The 26239-nt window shown below is 36.5% G+C and overlaps 1 protein-coding gene across 2 annotated transcripts; it reads right to left on the bottom strand.

The window, feature by feature from the left end:
* Window positions 1–5094: 5094 nt before the first annotated feature.
* On the bottom strand, window positions 5095–17892 carry SRSF12 (serine and arginine rich splicing factor 12). Of its 2 annotated transcripts, XM_024747263.1 has the most exons (4): window positions 17531–17657; window positions 16577–16688; window positions 16257–16398; window positions 5095–10454 (listed from the first exon to the last, which is right to left on the bottom strand). In XM_024747263.1, the coding sequence occupies exons 3-4, from the start codon at window positions 16385–16387 to the stop codon at window positions 10085–10087; spliced, it is 501 nt and encodes a 166-aa protein (XP_024603031.1). In that variant the 5' UTR covers window positions 16388–16398; window positions 16577–16688; window positions 17531–17657; the 3' UTR covers window positions 5095–10084. The 2 variants fall into 2 exon arrangements, with proteins under 2 accessions (XP_024603031.1, XP_024603025.1); XM_024747257.1 differs by having other exon boundaries at window positions 16257–16700; window positions 17531–17892.
* Window positions 17893–26239: the final 8347 nt, after the last annotated feature.

Raw genomic sequence — 26239 nt, 5'->3', positions numbered from 1 at the left:
GGCCTCTCCCATTGCGGAGCACAGGCTCTGGACGGGCAGGCTCAGCGGCCATGGCTCACGGGCCCAGCCGCTCCGCGGCATGTGGGATCTTCCCATACCGGGACACGAACCCGCGTCCCCTGCATCGGCAGACGGACTCAACCACTGCGCCACCAGGGAAGCCCTTTCGTGTCATTTTTGAGTAGCATGTCTACAATTTAGTGTGGCGGGGGATTAAGTGTGAAGTACGTTCAGGAGATGGTTGACCCCTGAACAACACAGGTTCAAACTGAGCAGGTCCGCTTACACACAGATTTTTAAAAAATAGTAAATACTACAATACTACATGATCCACAGTTGGTTGAATCCGAGGATGTGGAACCTTGGATATGGAGGAATCAGGGACACAGAGGTCAGACTATAATTTATATGCATATTTTCAACCGCAAGGGGTTGGTGCACCCAACCCCTGAGTTGTTCAGGGGTCAGCTGTACAAGGATAATTGGCAGAGCTAAAAGTTAACAGCGTAGGAAATGATGGCCATAACTGAAATACAAGCTTACCCTACAAGAAACGTTTTTAGAGGAGGTAAAAACAAAAGTCAAGTCATTGTCTCTTCCAGCAGGTGGTGACTAATGCTGGTGAGTAGGGATTGTCTAGTTGGGAATCGGGACATCTATTAGAAGTAGCATTGAGTGGGGCCTTAAAATATTCAGTTGTATCTGCCATGCAAAGAAGAGTTGAATATATTGTCAGAGATAAAAGTTTTAGCAGTATTATGAAAAGATGTGGAATACCCAGTAGCTTAAGAGAAGTGCAGGGAAGGTAGATTCACTGTCTTGAATGGTGTATTGGGGTAGTAACATGAAGGGCTTTGAATGTCATGCTGAAGAGTTTCAACTTTATTCTATAAGCATGGCAGAGTCACGAAAGGCTTATGAGCAAGGTAATGAGATTTCTGCTTCAAAAAGAAAACTGGTGAAAATACATAGAACAGTTTGGAAAGGGAAAGCTTGAGACATGAAAGCCACTTGATATTTCAGTGGTTTAAAAAAGAGCCTTAAAGGATATTATCAGAGGGTATACAGGGGCATGGCCTTACTTGGGAGATACTTTGGAGGTAGAATTCAGAATTCAGCAACTGAATGAAGGGTTAGAAAAGAATTTTTAAATTGAGCAATCAGGAAGATAAAACCAGCAATTAGGGAACTCTGGAGGGGGTTGAAATTATAGAGGAAGGTAATTTTGATTTGCATGTTGAACTTTGAGATGCATGTAGGACATCCACGTGGAAACACACAGCAAGTAGAAGATAGGTCAGGCTGAGAGGTACAGCTTTGGTAATAGCGCACAGAAGCACTAATTACAACATGAATATGGAACTGAAATGTTTTGTCTTCCTATATTCTTTTTTTCCCTCACTGGGTTTAACACCTTTACCAGTACTCTTGACCTCATCTTTTCTGCCTCCTATGGACCCTCAACTTCATCTATGATAGTAAATTAGTTGCTGAACTGAAAGTATTTCCTCTGAAAGTGTTAATGGTGGTTAGTTACTACTGACCTGTAAAAGGCTGTTAGTGGACGGTTCTAATGTTAAGTTCTGGATTCAGACAGCAGGGGCCCAGCTGCTGAAGAGGAACAAAGTTTCCTTCCCTTAGTCCAAGTTTTGATGATGGGTGAAACTGATCTTTTAACATTCTGTATCTTTTTGTAAATCTCCCCCCTTCTAATGACCATCCCATCATATTGCTGAATTATCCTTTATTTAGAGAATGGAAGGCCCCCAAATCCCATGCACTCTATGCAGTTGATATCTGTTTCACGTTGAGGGAATCAAACATATGTACTTATACTTGGGTATGAAAGGCTGAGAGTCTCATTATCTTCCTCTATATACTTAAAACTTTGAAGGACACTGCAGAATGAAAACACTTAAAAATCACAAGCCTGCTGTTTCAGCCCTGAGCTATCCATAAATCTTTCAAAGACTCCCAAATACAAGTCTCCAAATGGGAAAGAGTGTGTCTGTGCTGAGATGAGATGGTGTAGGAAGCAGGATTGTGGTAGGCACAAATCGTGTAGTTCAGGAGCTGCTTGTTTTTGTATCTGAAAGGAAATTTGAGAGTACATTTTATACAGTGCTATTTATAAAAACTCATAAAAATTAATCTTTGAAAGAAACTTTCTTGAAAATTTTAGATAGGATTCTCTGAAGCTGTGGGGTGGATAAAGTTCTAAGATTAGGGATGATCTATTTTATGGTTGAACTAAACCCTTTTTCTTTATATCTCTTGGATTAGATTGTCTTGAATTAATCTGACAGTTTTCGGATTAAGTTACTTTTCATATCCTTTGCAATTCTCTTGGAGTTCTAAATTAAATATGCTAAAATGTATGAGTAATATTCCTAACACCCAGGAATTGTATTTGCCAAACTTAAACTTGTGAATTACAATTTAAGACTTATAGAAGGTGTTACATTTACTGTGGGTTCACTGTCAAGATCTCAGAATTCATTTTCTAAAGCAGAGTTTAGAGTAATGTTTCCTTAGTGTAGAACTGGTGACACAAATTTAAAGTTCCCTCTGTTAGAGGAATAGTTTGTCATAGATGATGTGGCATTAATTACAGTCTCTGAATTAAGTAATGGTAGGAAGGGGAAAAACGGGAGAATTGGCAGAAAGCAGCCTACATGGATAATCATGGAAAATCAGATGCACATTTGTCAAAGGAGGCTACAGGTTCTATTCAAGCTCTATTTAATTAGAAGAGATCATATATCTTGAATGTATAATAGCTTAAAAGACAAAATGACATTCTTAAGCAATGACGTTGAAAACTTCATTTCTCTAGTCATTCATACGATAACTTTTATGCATGTGTAAGAAAGGATCCAGGAAAGTTAAGTAATTTTTCCCAGTCTACTACATAAAGTGGCAGGAAAATGTGGTATTTTATATATGATTGTAAAGATAATAGATACTAATCAGACTCCTCCAAAACTGGTCATATATATATATAGCTACTCCTAAATTATTACAGATAGTTCCATTGTTCTAAGATTAGAGATTAACCTGATTAGTTGTCAAAACAGAATTACAAATGTGTTCTTAAGAGTCTAGAATCTTGAGGAGGGGATGGCAAGTAGAAGACATTTTGATGACTTTTATTTCCAACATGGAAATGTTTGATTTAACTGAACTCAAAACTGCCTTCTAACAGTTAAGATCTTTAAATAGGAAGAACCTTATTATTTCACTCTATTTGGCAACGTGGAATCAGAGGGCTTTGGTTCTTCCTACCAAACCCTTGGAGAGATCTACAATTTGGGGGATCTTCTTGCTATAATAAGGGCTCTCAACCGTCCCTTCCAACGTTGAAATTGCCCTTACTCTTTTCAACTGATCAGACACTAAGGGCTCTCAAAATTTAAAACAAAAGGATTAACATCAAAGATTGGATTACCCTTTTCCATCAGCCTTCCAAGGGTCCTAGTCACTGTGCATTCAGTCCAGTCTCCTTAACCATTTGTGTGTTTCTTAGGTTACTGTAAATCATCTGATGTTTGAAGCCAGACCCTGAATTTCAAAACTAAGAAAATAGAATGTTTACATAAGATATTCAACCAAGATTTTTGATCACTCTTTAACTGGAATAGCGCACTTATGAATATTCCAATTTTCAAAAATTTACTATATGTTAAATTCAAAATAATTGAGGAAAAGATGGATGGAAATATATGTGATAAAACAAGCATAACTTTTAACTGTAGAATCTACGTAGTGGGTATATGGGTGTTCATTGTAAGATTACTTTCTTATTAAAGAATTTTACAACAAAATGTTAACAGAATTCGGGAAAGTTAACGCTGCTTTACTAGTTCACTCCAACATTACACAGAAGTTGAGTATTTGCCAATAATTCCAAAAGCTCACTTACATGTAACATTAAGCACAAATAAGTCAATCTTTTGATGTAAACTTTGAATATCCTAAATGTTTTTTCTTTGCTCTTTCAACTAGGCTGGTTAGTTGGTTATAACACTTCTAAAATAATGGAACAATTCTAGTCAATGACTGAAATACCAAAGCCATTGTAAATAAGAACTGAAAGATTAGAGAAAGGATACTGTATTTAAGCATTGTCTTATTTGGGAAATGTGACAGTTGACATTTAATGTTAATGTTGAAATGTTAAAGCTTGAAGAAACTTAAATTAGGAGAGGGTAAAGAGGTAGGTGGAGACTATAAAGATTCTGAAGGGCATTTATAACAACTGCCCATGGTTTGAGGGGAAAGTTAAAGAATTATCTAACATGGAATAACTTGAACTTCAAGTAGCGTAAGGAAGTGTGTCTGAGATTCCCAAAGAAAAAAGGGGATGGCCGAAGGGCTGGTGAGCACTGAGTGACCAGGAGGTAGAAGGGCAAAGCAGGGTGCAACTCTTAACACTTGGTTGGCGCCTACTCTTTAAAGCCTTTAATGTTGAATTAATATCAGTGGAGTTAATGGAAAGTTAAAAGCATTTAAAATTATTCCTTAAGTGTAGTTCCACTTTCCATGATAGATACTCATGTAAAAACACCACCTTCTAGTCAAGGTAGATAAAAGGTGGACAAAAGTGCAGTCACCAAAACCTCTTACAGTATCAGTTATATTTGACTACGGACAGGCAGCTAAGAGCACCTCATACAAGTGCTTTTCATGTATATTTTTTTATTTTTTAATAGATCTTTGACTATAATTGCTTCACAGTACTGTGTTAGTTTCTGTTGTACACCAAAGTGAATCAGCCATATGCATACATATGTCCCCATATCCCCTCCCTCTTGCGTCTCCCTCCCACCCTCCCTATCCCACTCCTCTAGGGCATCGCAAAGCACCGAGATGATCTCCCTGTGCTGTGCGGCTGCTTCCCACTAGCTATCTATTTTACATTTGGTAGTGTATACATGTCAGTGCTACTCTCACTTCGCCCCAGCTTCCCACTCCCACCCCGTGTCCTCAAGTCCATTCTCCATGTCTACATCTTTATTCCTGCCCTGCAACTAGGTTCATCAGTACCATTTTTTTTTTGATTCCATATATATGCGTTAGAATACAGTAGTTGTTTTTCTCTTTCTGATATACTTCACTCTGTATGACAGACTCTATGACACCTCACTACAAATAAATTTTAGAAAATTTTTTATCCATGTTTTTAAGTGGTATTTTTAAAAAAATCCCACATAGACTATATGGCAAGAGTAGAGAATTATAAAGTGTAAAATAACACCAAAAATGGTTAGACTTTGTATACACATTAAAAATTATAATGAATATCCTAAACAAAACTAGAGCATTAGTTTTCCTAATTCAGTTACATTTAACATTTTAAGGCCAAAATCTTAAGGTTTACCGACAATGTGAATGTTAATTTTCCTTAAGGTTCTTATGAAATTATATATTTTACGTGTTAAAATAAATTTAAGTAACATTCCATCTCATTTTTAAAATGTAAGAATGCCCTGAAGAGTCAGACCAGTTATACAACTTATGTCGATTTTGAAAAAAGGTCTTCAACAGAGTACTTTTTCTCAAGGTGTAAAGTAGTATTCCCACGAAGCAGACACCACCTCACAAATGTCATAGGAATGGCTCTTAACTTCCCCCACAAAGAAATCCACTGAATTTTTCTTAGTATTGAAAAAAAAAGGCTATCACTTGAGCCTGGAAGACTATTTTATATTGAGATTTCTGTTGAAATTAGTCAATTTAACAGCATTTTAAGTCTATACTATAAGGAGTAAGCCAAGAAAACCAGAATGTGGTTTTCCTCAATTTCTATGGACCCATTTCTAAAAAGCATATAGTTCTTAGGCATTTAGTTCACAGAATTATACTCCTAAATTAGAAAAGTGGTAATTTTGCTTCTTGTTTCAATTTACACTTTTTCTGAGAAACTGCTCATCCTACACAAGCTGCAATACATAAGATCAAACAGTAATAAACATGCAATCAATCCATTTCTAGCACAAAGCACTGATTACTGGCTAGATATTCTCATCTGGAGAGACTGACCCTTTAAATTTTCTATCTGCATTCTGAAAGAACCTCAAACCTGACATACCCTAAGATATTCCTGATTTTAATTTGTAACGTTACTAGTTCATAAACTTACAGGTAGGTTGAATATGGTGTTTTGAAACATGTGAACCAAACATATGCTTTAAATCACACAATACATTTAAAAAACAGTAACCATTAACCCACTGAGCATCCATCTATCTCCACAAGTTGATACTATTTCTTTTCATAAATTCAAAATTGTGGTACATTCCTAGAACATAAGATTCAAGAAAAACTAATCATATAACCCTTTCCCCAAAATAAAATAAAAACATTATACCTAAAAAAAAAAAAAAAAAAAAAAAAAAATTATACCTTTTTTTTGGGAAAATACTACTGATGTGGTATAGTATCCTATGTATATTTTTAAATTCAGTCTTTCCTCACATGATTCCTTTAAATAAAAAATGGTATTTGTCATTATTGTGAAGTACTGTTTTAACTTGAATGAAGTTCAATCAACCTGGAATATCTAACACTTCTATAAGGGAATATTGTATTTCTAAATAGGTTTTTGACTATAGTATCTCTACACTTAATTTGCTTCTTTTCAAAAGATGTACCCAATTTAATTCTATAATCACAGTCAATCCATCAATTACAGTCCATTCACCTTCTCTGTGGGCTGTCCCAGCTCTATTGTGTTCCTGAGATGGGGTCAGTGCATTAGGGGCATTCTCTAAGCAGTGGGGGCCAGGCCGTAGCCCAGTCAGGAATGAAGTGCTTACTCCCCCGAGGCTGTCTGTGTGAGGCAATGGAGCCTTGTCTGGGATGCACAAAGCTGTGGTTAATTTGCTTAATTTTAAGAGCATCTTTTTAAAGGTACATGATATAAAATTTCCAGAGGGCCTAAATTGACATGGTTAGATCAATGCCAGAGCTAAGGTTATGATCCTAAATACCCTAGTTTCATCAAGGGAGTAATTTAGATGCTAAATTCATAATCTTCATTTAATACTTAAATTTTTCTAATCAAATATATGAGTTTTGAGAGTAATATCCGTATGTCTCACTGAACCACTGGTCCTTAAAATACCAAGACTCACGGACTTGTTTGAATTAGAGGACCTAGATCTGAAGCTTTGGTTTCATGATACCAGATTAAGATCTCCTGCGTAAGTAGCATGTATTTATTTATACAGATACCCCAAATATTCTACCACCCTGTTTGGAAAACAAATTTAATTTTTAACTCTAAATAAGAAATTACAATTTTAATGTAGTATAGAAGAATTATAAAAGTATTTCTAAACGCTTCTTCCTTTAAACTTCGACTAATTTTGCTTCATGCAATGGAATTGGAATAAAGGCAGAAATTCTTACTTGTAATACAACAGCATGTCTTAGAATAGTCGTATCTCAGATAACATATAAAGTCCTGAAATTAGTTAATATTTTACATTTAAAAATAAACATCCCAGAGGCACAAGATTAAACCCCAGACTACAGATAAAAAATTTGGCATATTCCCCCATTACGTTTGCAGCTACAAAATACCAGCTGCTACACAGAAATGTGAATTATTCATGGGGAGAAAGAAACCAAGCAGTCATGGTGGCCACCTTTATCTTCTTTGACATTAACTTATCCTCTATGAATCTTGAACAAATGGAGGTAGGTAGTGCCCCTACACCAAACATAGGAAGCACCTGAGTAAATATATTATCTTTACAGGAAGTGATCACAGATGTGTGATACATTTGCTTTATTTAACAATCTTACCCTAAGTATCCTCTCTTAAAAGGTCCAAGAAACAATTCTACAGCAGAAGTGAACCCTAGAATAGATGTACCCAGAGGACAATTTTACAGGATATCAGCACAACTGCCAATCAATTTCCACTCAGTCACAGAACCCATTTTCACTGAACCCTATAATCATTTCCTTTCCAAATTCTATTCTCTCCTTTTCCTCTCAATATTATCTTAGTTTAGCATATATCTGTCAAAGACTTTTCTCTTCCAAAAAGACAAGCATGGTGATCAGGGAGGGCCGTATGGAGCCCAGCCACCACCCAGCTCCAAAGTGTAATGGTTGTGTGACCTCGTGCATGTCATTTAACCTCTCTGCGTCTCACTTACCTTATCTGCAGTGGTACTGACCTCATAAAGCTGTTGTGATGAGCGAGTAATGTAAAACTCAGAGCAGTGCCAAGCACATAGTAAATGATCAGAAAGTTTAAACTATTATCATTCCAGTTTTTCCATCAAACCAAACAGTACCCTCCTAAGCAGCCCAGGGATTACAGTGGAAAACCAAATCAGAGGTAAATCGAAGGATTAAGCATGTTCAGAAACACTGCCTTATTAATTTTTTACTAAGATATAATGATTAAATGTAAAGACACTATAATCAACTCCTAGTTAGTATTTGGAATAACTACATATATGTGTATGTAAACCCAAACATTTACTTAGAAGATACAAAAAATCAGTATTTGTCTTGCTCTTTCTTCAGACTGTCCTCTCAATTTTCAATACTGCCACATAATTTTATAACTAAATTTTTATTACATTTGAACACTTCAAAGAGCTATAATTTTGAAATAAATTTTGCTATGATTAGATAGAGAAAATCTACTCAGAAAGTACAATATACATGAATTTACGGTACCTGTCCAAATATTACCAGCATATAAATTATTTTGTAAAGTTATTTCTTACACACAGGATGTAAAATGCAAAAAAAAAAATGAAATTTGTATTCAGAACAAATAGAAGCAATATTGGCTCCTATATGCTAAAAATATAAGACATATTTTTTTTCTAAAGCACTCTAGATACAAATATTAACTGTATGGGCTGAGAACTTTTAATTTCAATGTAATTCAACAAGGTACACAAGTAGAGCTCTATAAATATATCCCCTATAATAACCATATGCAAAACCATTTTATCACAAATACTACCAAAACCCTCTGAAAAACGTAATCTACAAACACATTTTTAAAGAAATTCTTAGTTTTAACAACTACAAAAGCAATGAATATCGATAAAGCTATTTGGCTTAAAAAAATGAAGGGCAGTGTAATGTAAATCCCAATACTGCAAAGTTGTTTTTTGAGGAGGCAGTATTGAGTTTCTTAATACAAGGTACTAAACATTTCCAAAAATAAATAAGTTATTCTGTACAGTTTAAAGTCATCAGCTAGAGCGCTAAAAAGAAAAATTAAGCAGTAGATGAAAAGTAGGTATGCAGAATTAACGGTATAAAGTATGATTTTTATACAAAATGTACCACTCTTCAAATGTGTAAGGCTTGATATGAATTTTTGGACTATGAGTGTTGCACATCATTTTTAGTCTCAAACCATTCAAAATTCAGAATTTTTATAACGTTTCGGTATTTCTGAAGTGAATAAATATGGTATAGGATGCAATTTAATGTCAACTTATCTAATACTGTTCCACCCAGTAAAAATAAAATCTTTTTTGAGCTCAGGAAAGAATGTATCTTTTGAATGCTTGATCTCTCAATAAACTCTACTTTTAGAAATGTCAGAATTTTGTAATATGAACTAATATCCATCAGGAATTGGCCCAAGTTTAAAGAGAAAACAAAAAGGAGACGTAAGATGTCAAATAGTCTTAAGTTTGCCCTATGCGATTATACAGTCATAATTACTTTTTACATGAAAGAAAAGTGCTTTAAAGTAAAAAATACTTTCATAAAAGTTATTAGTATTATTCTTAACATCCAAGTCTAATTTTCCAAATTAGTTCCATTTTATCCATTTTCTTTGAAAAGTACCCTTCTGCCACAATGTAAACAAAAAATGGTCCATAAAATGGGACATTACTCACATCATAATTTGTGGTATGGGCCCTTAAATTGAGACCAAATCTTAACCCAAGAAGAGAGATTTTATCTCTTGCACATGCCCAAAATAACTAATATCAACTCACTTTTTCTGTAATCCTTGAAGAATTTTTATTTAACATAACGAGAGGTTTAATAACATATTAAATACTACGTAGCACTCTTCTGTCGCTGTTCACCAACTGTTTTTATGACGGTAACTCCGAGATCTGGAATGCGATCGAAAATGAGAGTGTTTTGCTGTTTGTGCTTTAGTTTCAGAATTGGTATACCCTTTGGGAGATTTACATGGGGATCTTGCTATGGAGTCAGAATGTCTTCCATGTGATCTTGATTTTGTTCCTGAGCTAGTCTGCTTTTGAGGTGAGCTTGATTGTGATTTTCCTATCGACTTGGACCTTTTTTGCAAGGACTTGGACCTTGACCGTCCTCTAGAACCAGAATTCCTTCTTGGGGTTCTTGACTGCCTTGCTGAGGTAGATCGCCTTGGTAGTGATTTGGAGCGAGATTTAGACTGGCTGTAAGAAAATCGCCTGTGTCGGGACCTGCAAACATCCATAATATCAGAGTATATATTTCACACAAAAATACATAATAGGTTAGGAAACAACACTTTCAGGAACTTATATACTTTACATAACATTAGTTATGTTTTTATTGGATAAGCTAAAAGAAGCTCTAATTTTATCATGCATGCTTCTGGTTCAAACGTTAAGTACAAGTTTGTAATATCTGACCAAAAGATTTTGACTTTGCTAGATATCAATATATCTTATGCGCCAGTTCTGAAAAATATATTTATTTTGCATATTTAGTCTGGGTTACATAATCCTAAGAGGTTAGAAAATCTGAAGGGAAAAAAAAGAAAGAAAATATTTAAAGCTTATCAAATGTTTATAAAGACATAAACCTAGATGGACTTCTGAATCTTGCCATGACAGAGCAGCTTGTTCTAGACTAATCTTCCCATAGAAAAGAGCTATATAAAAAAGGTAGACAACATTTATAAAACAACTGTTAAAAGGCACTGGAGAATTACCAACACAAGCAGAACTCGAGGGGTTATAAGCCATGGCTCTTTTCCTAAGACCATTTTCCAAATGCCAGCATGGCAGACTTGAGCCCAACTAGAAAACAGCTATTGGACTAAGCTGCAGAGACAGAAGTTAGAATTCAGGGCCACGAAAATGGCTAGGACTGGAGAGACGAAAATCCCAGAGGTGAGGACACCGCAGGCAACCCCCATCCCCTAAGATCTGCCTACAAGTTCTCCTCAGGTCGCTGGCCATCTTCCAAGTTGCACATGCACAGGATGAGACTCTAAGAGGTCAGCAGAAAACAGCAGCTGGAAGATTTAAGAACTTAGCTGAGCAGGAGGGAGGGGATATGGGGATATATATATATGTATAGCTGATTCACTTTGTTATAAAGCAGAAACACACCATTGTAAAGCAATTATACTCCAAAAAAGATGTTTAAAAAAAAAAACTTAGCTGAAATTTTCTCAGATACAGAGTTGCTGGTGAGAGAGGCTGGAATTCAAGCCCCCCAAAAGGTCAAGGAGCCTTGAGTGACAACGCAGGCTTTCAATTAAGTCAGAAGGGCCTCATCCTCCAGGTTAAGGGTCATGCCCTAGGAGTAAGTGTAAAGCTGAAATGGATCAGCCTTAACAGTGCCTCAAACCAAGCCTTGACAGGATCAAGGTGATCTGCCAATGCTCTGTCTGCTAGAAGAAAACAGCTTTCTTTGGAGAATCATATCATCCAAAACCTCTATAATCTTTCAACAGTAATGTCCCAACATCCAAAAAAAAATTATGAGGCAGGGCTTCCCTGGTGGTGCAGTGGTTGAGAGTCTGCCTGCCAATGCAGGGGACACTGGTTCGTGCCCCGGTCCGGGAGGATCCCACATGCCGTGGAGCGGCTGGGCCCGTGAGCCATGGCCGCTGAGCCTGCGCGAATGGAGCATGTACAACGGGAGAGGCCACAACAGTGAAAGGGGCCCGCGTACCACAAAAAAAATAAGTAAATAAATTATGAGGTATGTGAAAAACAGAAAAAAATGACTAAAAGCTAAGGAAAATAAAACGAAAGAGACCCAAAATAATTTGGATATTGGCATTATTCAGAAAATAATTTTTTTAATTACTATGATTAATATGTTCAAGAAAATAAGGGAATTCCCTGGCATTCCAGTGGTTAGTACTCTGAGCTTCCACTTCAGGGGGCCCAGGTTTGATCCCTGGTCAAGGAACTAAGATCCCACAAGCCACGCGGCACAGCCCAAAAAATACAAAAAAAAAAAAGAAAAGAAGAGGAAAAGACAAAGAAATAAAAAAGATGGGGAATTTAAACAATACTGGAATCTATAAAAAGAATCAAATGGACATTTTAGAACCAACAACATGATATTCGAACTTAAAAAAGTCATTAGATGGATTTAATAGCAATCTAGATACAGCAGAAGTAAGAAATAGCAAACTGGTTATTAGAAAAATATTATAGTGAAACACAATGAGCAAAGAAGTTTTAAGAAATCCAGAACAGAGCATAAGAGTTATTTGGTACATACTCACGTGGCCTAAGGGAAAAATTGAGTAAAGGTACAAGCAATGTTTGAAGAGATGATGGCCTAGAATTTTCCAAAACTAATGAAAGGCATAATAACTCACAATTTCAAGGAACTCAGTAAACCTCAGGTAGAATAAATACAAAGAAACCTATGCTGGGCATGTCACAGTGAAATTGCTGAAAACCAAAGTCAGAGAAAAATCTGAAAATCTGCTAGAGAACAGTAGACACATTACCTTCAAAGGAGCAACATTAAGACTGACTGTGGATATCAGAACAATGGAATGACATTATTAAAGAAAGAAAAAAACTTCCTGCCAACTTATAACACTATCTTCAGCAAAAATATCTTTCAAAAATGAATATAAAATGAAGAAGTTTTCAGACAAACAGAGAATTCACTGCCATTAGACTTGTACTCTAAGAAACGGTAAAAATGCTTCAAGATGAAGGAAAATAATCCCAGGTAAAGCATGGAACTACAGGAAGGAACAAAGAACACTGGAAAGTATAAACATATTGATGTAGAATATATTTTAGAATAAAAGCAGTCTTTTATTTTATTTTTATTTTTTTAAAAGCACAGTTTTTAAGAAATTGTTTCATTCCTATTGTAGATAGTTGTAGAAAACAAAATGGGAAAATTGCCCTTGGGGAAAAAAAACTCTAACGTAAGAAAGAAAAAGGATGCATATAAACACTACTACATATAAAATGGATAACCAACAAGGACCTCCTGTAGAGCACAGGGAAGTCTACTCATTACTTTGTAATAACCTATAAGGGAAAAGAATCTGAAAAAGAATATATATATATAAATGAATCACTGTGCTGTACATCTGAAACTAACAGAACACTGTAAATCAACTACACTTCAATAAAACTTAAAAAAAAAGGATGCTATATTTGGACTAGGGGCCATTTTAACATTCTTCAGGAATATTTAGGAGTATATACACATTCACTGACACAAATTTAACAAAGATTTATGGAATATCTGAGTAAGGGACTACTGATAAATGCTAGGGATATTAAGCATTAAGACAAAAGTCCTTGCTCCACAAAGAGTTCACAGTCTAATGATAGCAGCAAACTAGTTTTTTCCCACATCCACTAAAGGCAAAAGCAGTGACCTCTTTTTATCTAAGGTAATACAACACATACATTGAATATATTTATAGTACATGTTAGACTTACCTATATGCTGACCCATACACATACACACACATACAATCTGATCCTTATGAAACTTAAAAGCTGGGTAAGGTTTGCATTCTCTATAATACAACTTTACAAATAAAAAACACTGAGGTCAGAGAGGTTAAGCAACGGTCTTATAACTAGAACAGAACAGAACAGCATTGTCTTGCAAGAAAATGTGGTTTTTTCTTTTTTGGACGCTCTGCATGCAGGATGTTAGTTCCCCGACCAAGGATCAAACCCAAGGCCCCCTGCAGGGGAAGTGCAGAGTCTTAACCACTGTACCACCAGGGAGTCCCCGTTCTTTCTAATCCTGATACGCCATGATGACTGGGATAACTGACAGACTTCTTTTTTGTTTTTTCTCCAGCCAAGTAGTATACTGCCACTAGAAGGCAGAAAATGCTGTGAATGTTCTGGTTAATCAAGGCTCTAACACATTTGGAAACCGCTTATATTCTTAATGGATCAGATGGGCAATTTTTTCCTTTTCTTTTAAAACTAAGTCTTTTTCACCAAGGCCAGTAGATATTATTCAATAAATTAGGGCAGTGCTGCTTTAGATACAATATTACATCTACTTTGATTTTTGGTTTATTAACCATTCATTAATTTATAGTAATGTGAACTGCTGAACATCACTTTCTTACTATTCATGTCCTTCATGAAGCCAGAAGCAATACCATTGGTACTGGTGTGACTTTCCTATACACATGGCATGTAAAATTTCTTAATTTGTTCCCACATTTTACGTTCTATAAATGTAACTTGTATTTGAGTGTATCAGTGTCAAAATCTCAAATAATCAGTAGGAAAATGGCTCTCCCTTAGCCATGGAACAAAATGGATTATTCTCCACAGACACAAGGGAGGTTTATATTCTTATACTATCAAAGTATGATAAAAAGAATCAAATTCCAGAACACAGTATGACTGTTCCTAAATATTTCTTTACCAATCTTGGTGATGGCTCAATCCTGACCTGGGTTCTTCTGGCTTATAAAAGGAGCTTGGGCTTCCCTGGTGGTGCAGTGGTTGAGAGTCCGCCTGCCGATGCAGGGGACGCGGGTTCGTGCCCCGGTCCGGGGGGATCCCACGTGCTGCGGAGTGGCTGTGCCCGTGGGCCGTGTCTGCTGGGCCTGCGCGTCTGGAGCCTGTTGCTCCGCAGCGGGAGAGGCCGCAGCGGTGAGAGGCCCGCGTACCACCAAAAAAAAAAAAAAAAAAAAAAGCTTAAGGCTTCCTTCTACTTGCATGCCTCCCTCAGAATGAGCCAAAATCAAAGCATTTGATTCATACCCAAGGAGAGGGACTGAGCTGACATGTAAGATTCTAGGGCTCTGAAGAGGCCACATTTTCTAGTAATCAAGATTCTTGGATATTTCTCTGTTCCTATATTTTCTTTCCACTTGGCTGGAGGGACTGGAGCCAGGCCACTTCACAGTCTTGTTTTTAGAACTAGGGACTTGGGGCAAGGACTCTCTGTCTAGCTCTGGTACATATATCCTATGTTGGGCTTTTCCTTGTCTAGGCTCTTGGAGTTGAGGAATGGAAGGACTGGAGTGAAAGTGAGCAGTTCTGCAGATCGTTTTTGATTTGAGGCTATGTCGTCAGGGGACAGCGTAGGGGTACAACATATGGCCCAGGAAAGCCAACTTGCACAGCTCAGCACGTGGGATCTCAGTTCCCCAACCAGGGATCAAATCCTCGCCCCCTGCAGTGGAAGCACAGAGTCTTAACCACTGGACCACCAGGGAAGTCTCCAGGAGAGCCAACTCTTATTACTCATAGAAAGAGGATACTAGTGTAAACGCTGATCATTCTTCAAGGACAGAATTCACCTTAAAATTCTACATGCCTATGAAAAAAATCACAGCATTAAAACTCAAGATAAATAGTGCCTAAGTGTTTAGGAATTTAGGCATGCTAGTACAATTTCAGTTATTACTTAAATAGCTTCACCAAATAATTAATTTCCATTGTGATTTACTATTATTCTAACAGAAACAAACTCCTAGCAGGCAAAATAGATAACTTGCAAATATCTTTTTCTGAAAAATCTACCACTTTTATGTCTTCTTCCTACAATACTACCATACTTGGAATATATTCTTGAAAATAATTTGCCTTTTATAAATATATTGATTTACATTAACTTTAGTCAACTTCCTTTCACAGTGATTACACTGTATTTCTTATGAGTTTTTAATCATAAGACTTCAAGATTCTTAATCTGGGGGTTCATTTAGGAAAATTTTATTTTTTTTAAATCCTCATTTTATTTGTCAAGTGTACACTTTTTAATTTTTTGTTTTTTCCTCAGTATATATTATCTTTCTACTAAAAAGGTTAAAGTTAAGTCTGTCATGAAATGAAAACACTGGAAGGTATCTAATAAACCCAAGTTAAAATAACAATACATGACAAACAGAGAAGAGCATATCCTTCTACAAAAGTTGATTCTTTTATGTATATTAAATAAAATGATTCTGGTGGCCTGTTTTTGAAAACTCTTTAAAATCGTTTCCATTTTAAAATTAAGAAAATTAAGTTTTCAATCCCCTTATATTTTGTACTCACTCTTTAAGGCTATCAGACCGCCGCCTATTTCTTCCCCATGAAGAACTCCTACTTCGAGTTCTCCTTTGGCTGGGGCTTCTTGATCTCCTATGATCACTTGGAGAACAAGGGTGACGTTCTTTTGATTTCATTTGGCCTGGTGCTAGAATATGAAGTTCAAGATTTATAATTCATTACCTGAAAACCTCAATAAATAACCACTCTATTATAAATAAACTACTCGAATAGTATTTTCGGAAGGAATTTTAAATTAAAAAAATCTGTCATTGCTGAAACTCATTCTGCTAAATAAACAAGATCCACTATTTAGCCACACTTACTTTTGCGATCACCTTGTGCAAACTGTATTTCAATCTGACGGCCACATACCCACTTTCTATTGAGGTTATAAAGAGCATCTTCAGCATCACGAACATCTTCAAATATGACTAGCTGTTAAGGACACTTTGAACATCAGATATCAAATAAAAATATTATTTTTAAAGAATTATTTACATGTGACATGAAATTATTAGGAAAAACAAGCTCAAGTTATTAAGCTCACATCTCTAATATAATATGAATAAAAAGAAAAAAAGTCACTTATTATCAAAACAAATGGCCCATTATGATTCAGAAGAGTGAATCTAAAAATAAAAAGAACAGAAACAAATCTCTATATTTTTAATGTATACATCAGTGTAGCTGTAGTATGCATGTATAATTAGAAACATGTTATGAGAAAAAGATAAGTCCAACATTGGCTAGTATTATCAAATAAACTGTTGAGGACTCACTCCCTTCTGTTAGGTAAAAGATTTATCAGGTTTTTCACTGAAAAAAAATCAGCATGCAGAAATCTTTATTCTGAAATTAAAATTACTCTTTCATTAAAAGGCTTTTTAAATTAATTTAGGAGAAATTACTTATAAACAAAAGTGCACACATATAAGTGAGCTAAAACATATATTCAAAACTGATTTGGTTCTTTAAAAATGATATTTAACTTTGAACCTACTGCTTTAAAATACCTTTATGTTTTTATTATTTGGGATATGATTATAAAAGATATAAACAATCTGCAAACATCTGGAATTACATATATTGATTCCTAATACCCCACTAAACTCCCTTATATATATAAATTATATATTAAACCTAAATAAATGGAAACAAATTATATAAAACGACTAAATAGTTGTATTTCAGGAGGTTGTTGCTGGATTTACTTTTTTAAAAATAGAAAACAGAAAAAGCTCAAGTAATGCAATACAAGATGAGACTTTGGCAATTACCTCAATGTCACTTGATCTTGAACCTTGACCTTTATTCTTTAGGGCTTGCAAGATGGACTTTATAAGAGACGCAGAACCAACAACATCAGACTTGGCTTTGATTCTGGAACTCTGAGTAAATGTAGGAAAGCCGAAGTCTCAACCTGGTGTTGGCTTTGTCTTTTGCTTGATAAAGACTTCCCCTCTTCCAGGTCTTTATATCTGTGTCCACCCTCCCTCTTTACTCCTTGATGCTTGAACTTTAGGTGCCTTTTGTCTCGCCTGCTCGGTTTATGCTTGGATTCTAGCTAACAGGTTGGTTCAAACTGAGGGGCGCTTGCCAGCTACTGTGGACTGCTTTAGATTTTCTGAGATAAAGAAATAAACACATTTAATTAGGCAGTATTAATCTCATAAAATATACTCCTGAGTACATATATGTATATGCACATGTATGTAGTCTATTCACATGCACACAGTAAAATAAAGGATATTGAACATAAGCAAATCCTCTCGGGCGGCGAGTGTAGAAGTCAAGTGGAATGTAAACGTCTACTATAGGGCCATATCGACCAAACTCACGGCGCAAGTCCTCAGGCCTGAAGTGTTTTAGAAATAAGGTAAAGAAATATGAATAGCTGGATTAAAATATCTTGCCTACAGAAATCCAGTTGAAACCTTCAAAAGAAAGTATATTATCTGGACTAGCATTATCTAAAATTGTCTCTCACAGGAATCACCCAGGATTTAGCAAAGAAGGAAAAAATAAAGAAAACAACAAATTCTCAGGTCTCATTTTTGGAGATTCTGATTCCTGACATCTGGAAATCTGTACTTTTACAAGCAGTCTAGGTGGGCTTTTATGCTTAGTCAGGTTGAGGAAACACTAACCCAGGACATCCACTTTTTTTTTGGTTTTTTTTTGTTTTTTTTTTTTTTTGCTTTTTTAAATTGAAGTATAGTTGATTTACAATACTGTGTTAGTTTCAGGTGTATAGCACAGTGATTCAGAGTGTGTATATATATATATATATACACATATATACATTCCTTTTCAGATTCTTTTCCCTTATAGGTTATTACAAAATATTGAGTACAGTTCCCTGTACTATACAATAGGTCCTTGTTGGTTACCTATTTTATATATAGCATATCCACTTCTGAAAGTTACTCCTATTACAAGACTTTTCAATTGTCAATATATAGAGAGTTCTATTAACTCATTAAGAACACATTCATCTCACTATAATTTCACATTTTATGTTCATTGTTTTCAGATAGCAAGAATTAGATTCTCAAGAAGTCCTAAAATTATTTCTCAGGCTTTAAAGAAAAACGGTTGCTTTACTAGTAAACATAAAGCAAAAATAACTACCATAATCTCAAATCTGACAAGTATTTTTGAGTCACTTGTATGCTTTCTACTGATAGGTACTAAAGAGGGGACACCAAAGAAATACATGGCATAATATTTGTCTTCATGGAGCTACAATTTAACTGAAGAGATAAAATACTTAGCATTAATAGCTGACAGTTATAATGCATTTATAAATTCCCATAACAACATATGTTTACAGATGAGGGCACAGACAAGTGAACTCACCTAAGGTCACGAAGCCAGCAAGCAACAGAGCTGGAAGCAAACTCCCACAGTCTGACACTAATCTGGGTTTGTAACCACTCTACCCTGCTGCCTCGTGGAGATCTTAGAGATTCAAAATCAAGCTATGAGCACAAAACAAGGCTCGGAAGATATAAGAGTATTTCAAAACATATTGTGTAGAAAAAAGACCCTAAGATGACTGCAAAGCTTCTACCTTGGGCAAATGGAAGAAAGATAGTGTCCACGATAAAAATTAGATAGCTGGAAAAGACAGTTCAATAGAAGACGGAGGAGAGGCAAAAGAAGAAACTTTCAGGGTTAGAAATGCCAAATCTGAGGTGATGGTGGAATATCCGTAAGAATTCTGTAAGCAACTGACAACGGTGACTATACGAATTACATTAGTTATTATATTAGTTATTTTCAAGACTAGACGTCAGTGATTAATGCTAGAGATTGGATTTAGGAGTTATTACATAAAGATTCAACTAACACTGACTAAGTAGCCACTATATACCAGGCAGTGCCAACAATATTATGACAAACTTTATTATATTTTTACTATTTATTATATTTATTTCATTTGATACTCAATATAACATGTTTAATTGTCTGCCTTCCCTGAGAGACTATTAACTTTAGATTTAGAGGACAGTGATAATGTCTTTTTTCTTCTGTTTATTCATTCAACAAATACTTATTGAATATGTACTATGGGCCAGGCTCTAGGAATATGATAGAGAACAAGAAAAACACAATTCCTGCTCCCATAAAACGTAGACTACAGGGTAAAGATTCTCAACCATTCCTGAATATTGCAATCATCTGTGAAGGAGATATTATAGAAACAGGCATTCCAGCCTGATGCATTAATCCTTGACCTAATTCGTGCTTCCCATGGTGAGCCCCAGTTATGTTTAAAGTTTTTAAAGGTTTCATAGGCAATTCTGAGGCTCAGGATTGAGAATCGCTTCTAAAGCAGGTGTCTTCACCTAGTGTATCTCAGTACCTAGCATAGTTGCTTGGCACACAGTAAGCGCTCAGTATGCATCTGCTGTATTAATGAGCAAAGAACACATTGTTACCATTTAATAGTCAAGGAGACAGAGTGAGAGCAGTCACCTTGCCCAGAGATACACACAGCCAGTAGCAAAGCTAGCATTCAAATAAATGTCTTAGGAGGCAACCAATTCCATTAACCAAATGTGAGTGGCTGACAGAAGAGGATCCTAGATAATATAAAAGAGGCTGGAGCAGTGTGTGTGTCACAGAGGCTTAGAATCCCAGAAGTCTGAAGGAACAAATCTCAAAAGAGCTGGTTCTCTTTCATTGTCTCCACTCCCTCACCTGTGAGCTGTTGTTTTGTTTTCATTTATTTTTGCATTTTTGGTGTGATCTATTTTGACATTCAGAAATGTATAGAGATAATAAACACCCATGTATCTACCAACAAGATTTATTATATCTCAACACTTGCCCTATTTGCTGTAATTTTTAGTATTTTTAAAGAAATATTACATCCTCCTACCTTAGAAACAACCGTTGGTGTTCCTCATTCCTCTGCATAACTTTGTATTTCTACTGCAAATGCACATAAATGGTATCAAACTATTTGTAAAATTCTGCACCTTTCCTTCTCCTCCCTTGAGATTTCTCCATGTAGCTCTAGTTCACTCATTTTAACTCTGTATTGGTATGGTTATGAATAAACCACAATTTATTCATACATCTTTCTGTGGATGAACATTTTAAAATGCTGCTTTTTTAAACTGCAAACTGTGCTAGAGTGCACATTATGATGCATGTGCTTCCTAGAGCTCTTCAGAGTTCTCTGGGATGTACCACTAGCTATGCAACTGATGGGCTGGAGAGTACAAATATCGTCAGCTTCATTACATGTTCTCCCAAGTAGCCAAATCCACTTAAACTCCTCAAGACACGCATCAGAATTTCTAAGTATCCAACTCCTCACTAACATCTTTTACTCCTTGCCATTCTGAAGGATATAAAGTGAATGTGTATCTCATTATTTGAATTTTAATTTACCTAAACACCAGTGAGGTGCAACATCTTTACATGCTTATGGGTCATTTATTCCAGGGGCAGAATTTCTGGGTTTTTAGAGAGGATGTATATATTTAATTTCTATGAAAGAGCCAAACAGTTCTGCAAAGTGGCTGCACCATTTTATACTGCCACCACCAACATGTAAGTTTCAGTTGTGCCAATCTTTGTCAACACTTGGTATTGTCAGTCTTTTTAATTTTAGCCATTCAAGTGGGTGTTAAGTGGAACACTGTGGTTTTAATTTGCATTTCCGCAACAACAAATGATGCTGAGCACTTTTTCATGTGCTAAATGGACATTTGCATATTTTTCTCTTGAAAGTGTGAGTTTTTTGCCCATTTTTAATAATAACATCTGTCTTTTTATTATTGAGTTGTAAAAGTTCATTATTATTCTGAGAAAAAGTCCTTTGTGAGATATATGTTTTGTGAATATTTTCTCCCAGTCTTTGGCTTGCCTATTTACTTTCTTAATGCTATTTTTTAATGAACAGAAATTTTCATTTTGGAGAAATCTATCAATATTCCTTTTTATTTTATGGTAATTACTTTCTTTGTTCTATAAGAAATCTCTGCCTATCCCCAAGTCATGAAGATATTCTCCCATGCTTTCTTCTACAAGCTTTACAGTTTCATCTTTTACATTTCAATTGATGATCCAGTTCAAATTACGTGAAGTAGAGGCTGCAGCACATTTTTTTCATAAAATTAGTACATACATCCAGTTGTTACAGCACCATTTGTTGAAAAGACTTTCCTTTCTCTAATGGCTTTAGTGCCTTTGTCAAAAATCAAATGACTCTATATGTATGGATTATTTATGGACCCTCTATTCTGTTCTACTGATATATTTGTCTATCCTTAGGCCAATATCAAACTGTTTTGAGTACCGTAACTTTTTAGTAAATCTTTAAGTCAGGTAGTATAAATCTTCCAGCTTCAATGACCTTTTTCAAAATTATTTTGGCTATTCTAGATCCTTTGTATATTAATATATTTTAGAATTAACTTGTTAGTTTCTGTTTTTTAAAAAGCATTTGATCAGGAGTGCCTTGAATCTATAATCAATTGGGACTGAATTGATAACTTAATAAAATTTCATCTTCCAATCTAAGAACAAAGTATATCTATCAATTTATGTTGGTCTTTGCTCTCTCTTGGCAACGTGTTATAGTCTCCTTCAATGCAAAGGTTTTTACGTGTTTTTTTGTGAAACTTATTCCTATGTTTTTATGTTTGTTTTTTTTAAATAAATTTATTTATAGCTGCGTTGGGTCGTCATCATTGGGTCTTCGTTGCTGCGTGCAGGCCCTCTAGTTGCGGCGAGTGGGGGCCACTCCTCGCTGCGGTGCGCGGGCCTCTCATCGCAGTGGCTTGTCATTGCTCTAGGCGCACGGGCTTCAGTAGTTGTGGCACGTGGGCTCAGCAACCATAGCTCGTGGGCTCTAGAGCGCAGGCTCAGCAGTTGTGGTGCAGGGGCCCAGCTGCTCCGCGGCATGTGGGATCCCCCCAGACATGGGATCAAACCCGTGTCCCCTGCACTGGCAGGCAGACTCCCAACCACTGAGCCACCAGTGAAGTCCCACCTAAGTATGTTTTTAATACTAAGATAAATGGAATTCATTTTATTTCATTATTTATTTGCTGTTAGTATACAGAAATAGAATTTTCACTAAGTTTACCTCATATCCTAATAACTCACTGAAACTCATTACTAGTTACTATAGCTTTATGTAAACAAACATGTCACCTAAGAATAGGGACAGGTTTTACTTTTACCTTTATAATTTTTATGTCTTTTTTTTCTTGCCTTGTTGCATTGGTTAGGACCTGCAATAAAATGCTGAATAGAGGTTGTGAGAGTGGACATCCTTGTCTTGTAAGAGGAAAGCATTCAGTTTCATCATTAAGTATGTTATCGGCTATAGGTTTTTCACAGATGTCCTTTATTAAGCTGAGGAAGTTCCCTTCTCTTCCTGGTTTGCTGAGACTTCTTATCATGAATCTTGCTGGATTTTGTTTAATGCTTTTTCTACATGACCACTGATATCAATATTAATGTAGCCTCATACACACTGTAACCAAAGAATGCTACTAAGTATATCCAAGAGAAGTACTTAATGGGTACTCCCCAACCTAACATAATGGTAAGTATCAAAGTGGGAGTGTTTTGAGATTTCGACATTACTTTGTTCCAATAGAAAACTATATCTGACATTAAAAAGATTACTGTACACAAAATGCCAAGATTTAAAATTAATATTCTTCCTGGTCCACATCTTACTTCACCAGTGAAGAGAAACATAACACAAATTATAAAATTTTAAAATCTTTAGTTCTTGTGCTCAATTTCATTCCTAACAAATTTAATGCTAACCTATAATGTGTTTTAATGTCTTGTGCTTTATCATCATATGTATTAAAATGGCCACTTCAAAGAAACATTTAAAATAAAATTTGGCTTCGTTATAAAACTAACATTAAATAAAATATGAAAACAAGATAAAGAAAACCACTCAGGCTTCCCTGGTGGCGCAGTGGTTGGGAGTCCACCTGCCGATGCAGGGGACACAGGTTTGTGCCCCGGTCAAGGAAGATCCCACATGCCGCAGAGCGGCTGGGCCCGTGAGCCATGGCCGCTGAGCCTGCATGTCTGGAGCCTGTGCTCCGCAACAGGAGAGGCCACAGCAGTGAGAGGCCCGCGTACTGCAAAACAAAAAAACAAAAAAAACAAAAAAAAACAAGATAAAGAAAACCACTCAAAGGGATTTCTTTCCAGGATCATTTTCTATAATATATATATAGATTTTCCCTTCATTTTTTTATGTAATTGAAATCAAACTGTATTTATAGTTTTATACCCTGTTTGTTTTAACATATATCCCAATGATTTTCTTTATAAGCATACCAAATGTTAAAGCTAATTTAAAACGTGTCTAGGGGGCTTCCCTGGTGGCACAGTGGTTAAGAATCCGCCTGCTAATACAGGGCACACGGGTTCGAACCCTGGTCTGGGAAGATCCCACATGCCACGGAGCAACTAAGCCCGTGCACCACAACTACTGATCCTGCGCTCTAGAGCCTGTGAGCACGTGCCACAACTACTGAAGCCCATGTGCCTAGAGCCTGTGCTCTGCAACAAGAGAAGCCACTGCAATGAGGCCCACGCACCGCAACAAAGAGTAGCTCCTGTTCGCCTCAACTAGAGAAAGCCCACGCGCAGCAACAACGACCCAACACAACCAAAAATAAAATTAATTAATTATAAATAAATAAATAAAATGTGTCTAGGTGTCATATTGCTAGTTAACTTAGACTATATGCCACCTTGTACAAAAAAAACTATTAATTAAGGTTGCATGTGATGATTCTACTTTCATAACATTACTCAACAGCTGTGCACTTTTAGGAAAGATCCTTAATGTCTCTATATCTCAGATTCTTATCTGTTATATAAGGTTACTGAAAATTTAATAAGATAACATAGTACAGTTTTTAGTACAGTGCCTGGTATACAGTGAGTACTCAACAAATGTTAGCGATTATTATAATTTCATTAATACAAACCTCCTAGATTTTGACTGTCCCCCAGTGGCAGTCATAGAAAGTCGTGAAAAAAATGGAAAAGGAAATCAATACATCTCAATTATCAGTCTTGATTATCTAGATCAGAGGTCATGTGTCACATGTGTATATGTTTTGTTTGGCCTACACAATGTTTAAACATTTAAAACAAGTCCAAATGTCTATACAGCAGTTATCAGCTGAAGCTTGGTAGCAGTCACTGTCCCCTTGAGATGGCACATGTTCTTTTTCATTTGCCAGGGTCCATACCGTCCTACTGTCCCTTAACGTGACATCTTCACTCATTCATATTACCCTGGCTGGCCCCTGTGGCCATTAGAATTGGAAACCTTTCATTTTTTTGTAGGCACACTGGAGAGGCTTGATCTTATTCAGTATTCAAGTGGTCTGTTTAACTGTGGGAATTGTTTTAACCTTACCCAAGTTATAAATTTTGCTTGTTTTCTATGTAATATATTGATTAAACAGGTTGAGAGAAGAAATGTAAACACAGGCATTTTAGGATGTTAAAGTATATTAACTCACAGTTTACAGTTGTGACATATATATATAATAACAGGGATCAAATTTTTTAAAAAGACCTAACATTTACTTCTCAAAGGTAAATTATGATGATTACTCCTGATGGCTCTGGAGTCAAGCGCTCCAATATGTTTCCAGCTGTGAAGCCCCAGGTAAGTCATTAACACGCTGACTTGCAGCTTTCCCTTATGTACAACAAGATAATCCTGCATACCTATAAAGTTTGGGATGGTGCTGGAGAGTAAATTAAGCAAACCCAGTGATACGAAAATGTCTATTATTTTAGACATTTATCAAAATGTCCACCCGCCCCGGCATTCCTTCTGGCCCCTATTAAGGGAGAAAGACACTGTTATAAGAAGTCATTCCTTAACATCTATGTTCAGGTACTATGTAGACAGAATTCTCCAAAGAGGGTCGGGTGGTTTGAGTGCATCAGAACCGACCAGGGAAGTCTATCCAAACCGTTATGATGGGTGTTTATATTGCACTCAGAACTTTAAAGAAAAACACAGAAATCTCATCCACTGAAGTTACCCTTTGTATATAGTATAAAACTGCAACGAATAGAATTTAACCAGCACCACCTGTAAGTAGACCAGACTACCGACTACAGGCAAAGGGAATCGTAAGGCCCAAGGTACGCATTATTCCGTAACGCGTTCTCACCATCCCCAATTCCTTCCCATTTAGAAGGCAAGATGCGCGGCTTTATCCCGGTACAGCGACAAAGGGGCGAGACCCAGGCACCCACTCGAGGAACACTGAGGGCCAGAGGCGGGGAGGGACCAGCTCCCGGGCAAGAGTCAGCCGGCGCTCCGCGGGTTCTCGCGGTGGGGATGGGTACCGGCCCGCCGCCCAGGCGCTGGGGGCGGTCAAGCGCTACGGGGCCCGGAAGCGGGGCCGCAGCGGGGCGGAACGCCGGCCGGGAGGGCTGAGGCGCGAGTCCCGCCC

The sequence above is a fragment of the Neophocaena asiaeorientalis genome, unplaced genomic scaffold, assembly GCF_003031525.2.
Source record: "Neophocaena asiaeorientalis asiaeorientalis breed wild unplaced genomic scaffold, Neophocaena_asiaeorientalis_V1.1 scaffold161, whole genome shotgun sequence".
Classification (NCBI taxonomy): domain Eukaryota; kingdom Metazoa; phylum Chordata; class Mammalia; order Artiodactyla; family Phocoenidae; genus Neophocaena; species Neophocaena asiaeorientalis.
Note: the sequence above shows the minus strand (reverse complement) of the source record. Positions and strands in the feature narration are given on the sequence as shown.

Coding starts and splice junctions, on each gene's coding strand:
- SRSF12 (XM_024747257.1), bottom strand. CDS start 16,387: ATGAAATCAAAAGAACGTCACCCTTGTTCTCCAAGTGATCATAGGAGA. Junction 10,455..16,256: donor CGGTCTGATAGCCTTAAAGA/GTGAGTACAAAA, acceptor GGATGTTTGCAG/GTCCCGACACAGGCGATTTT.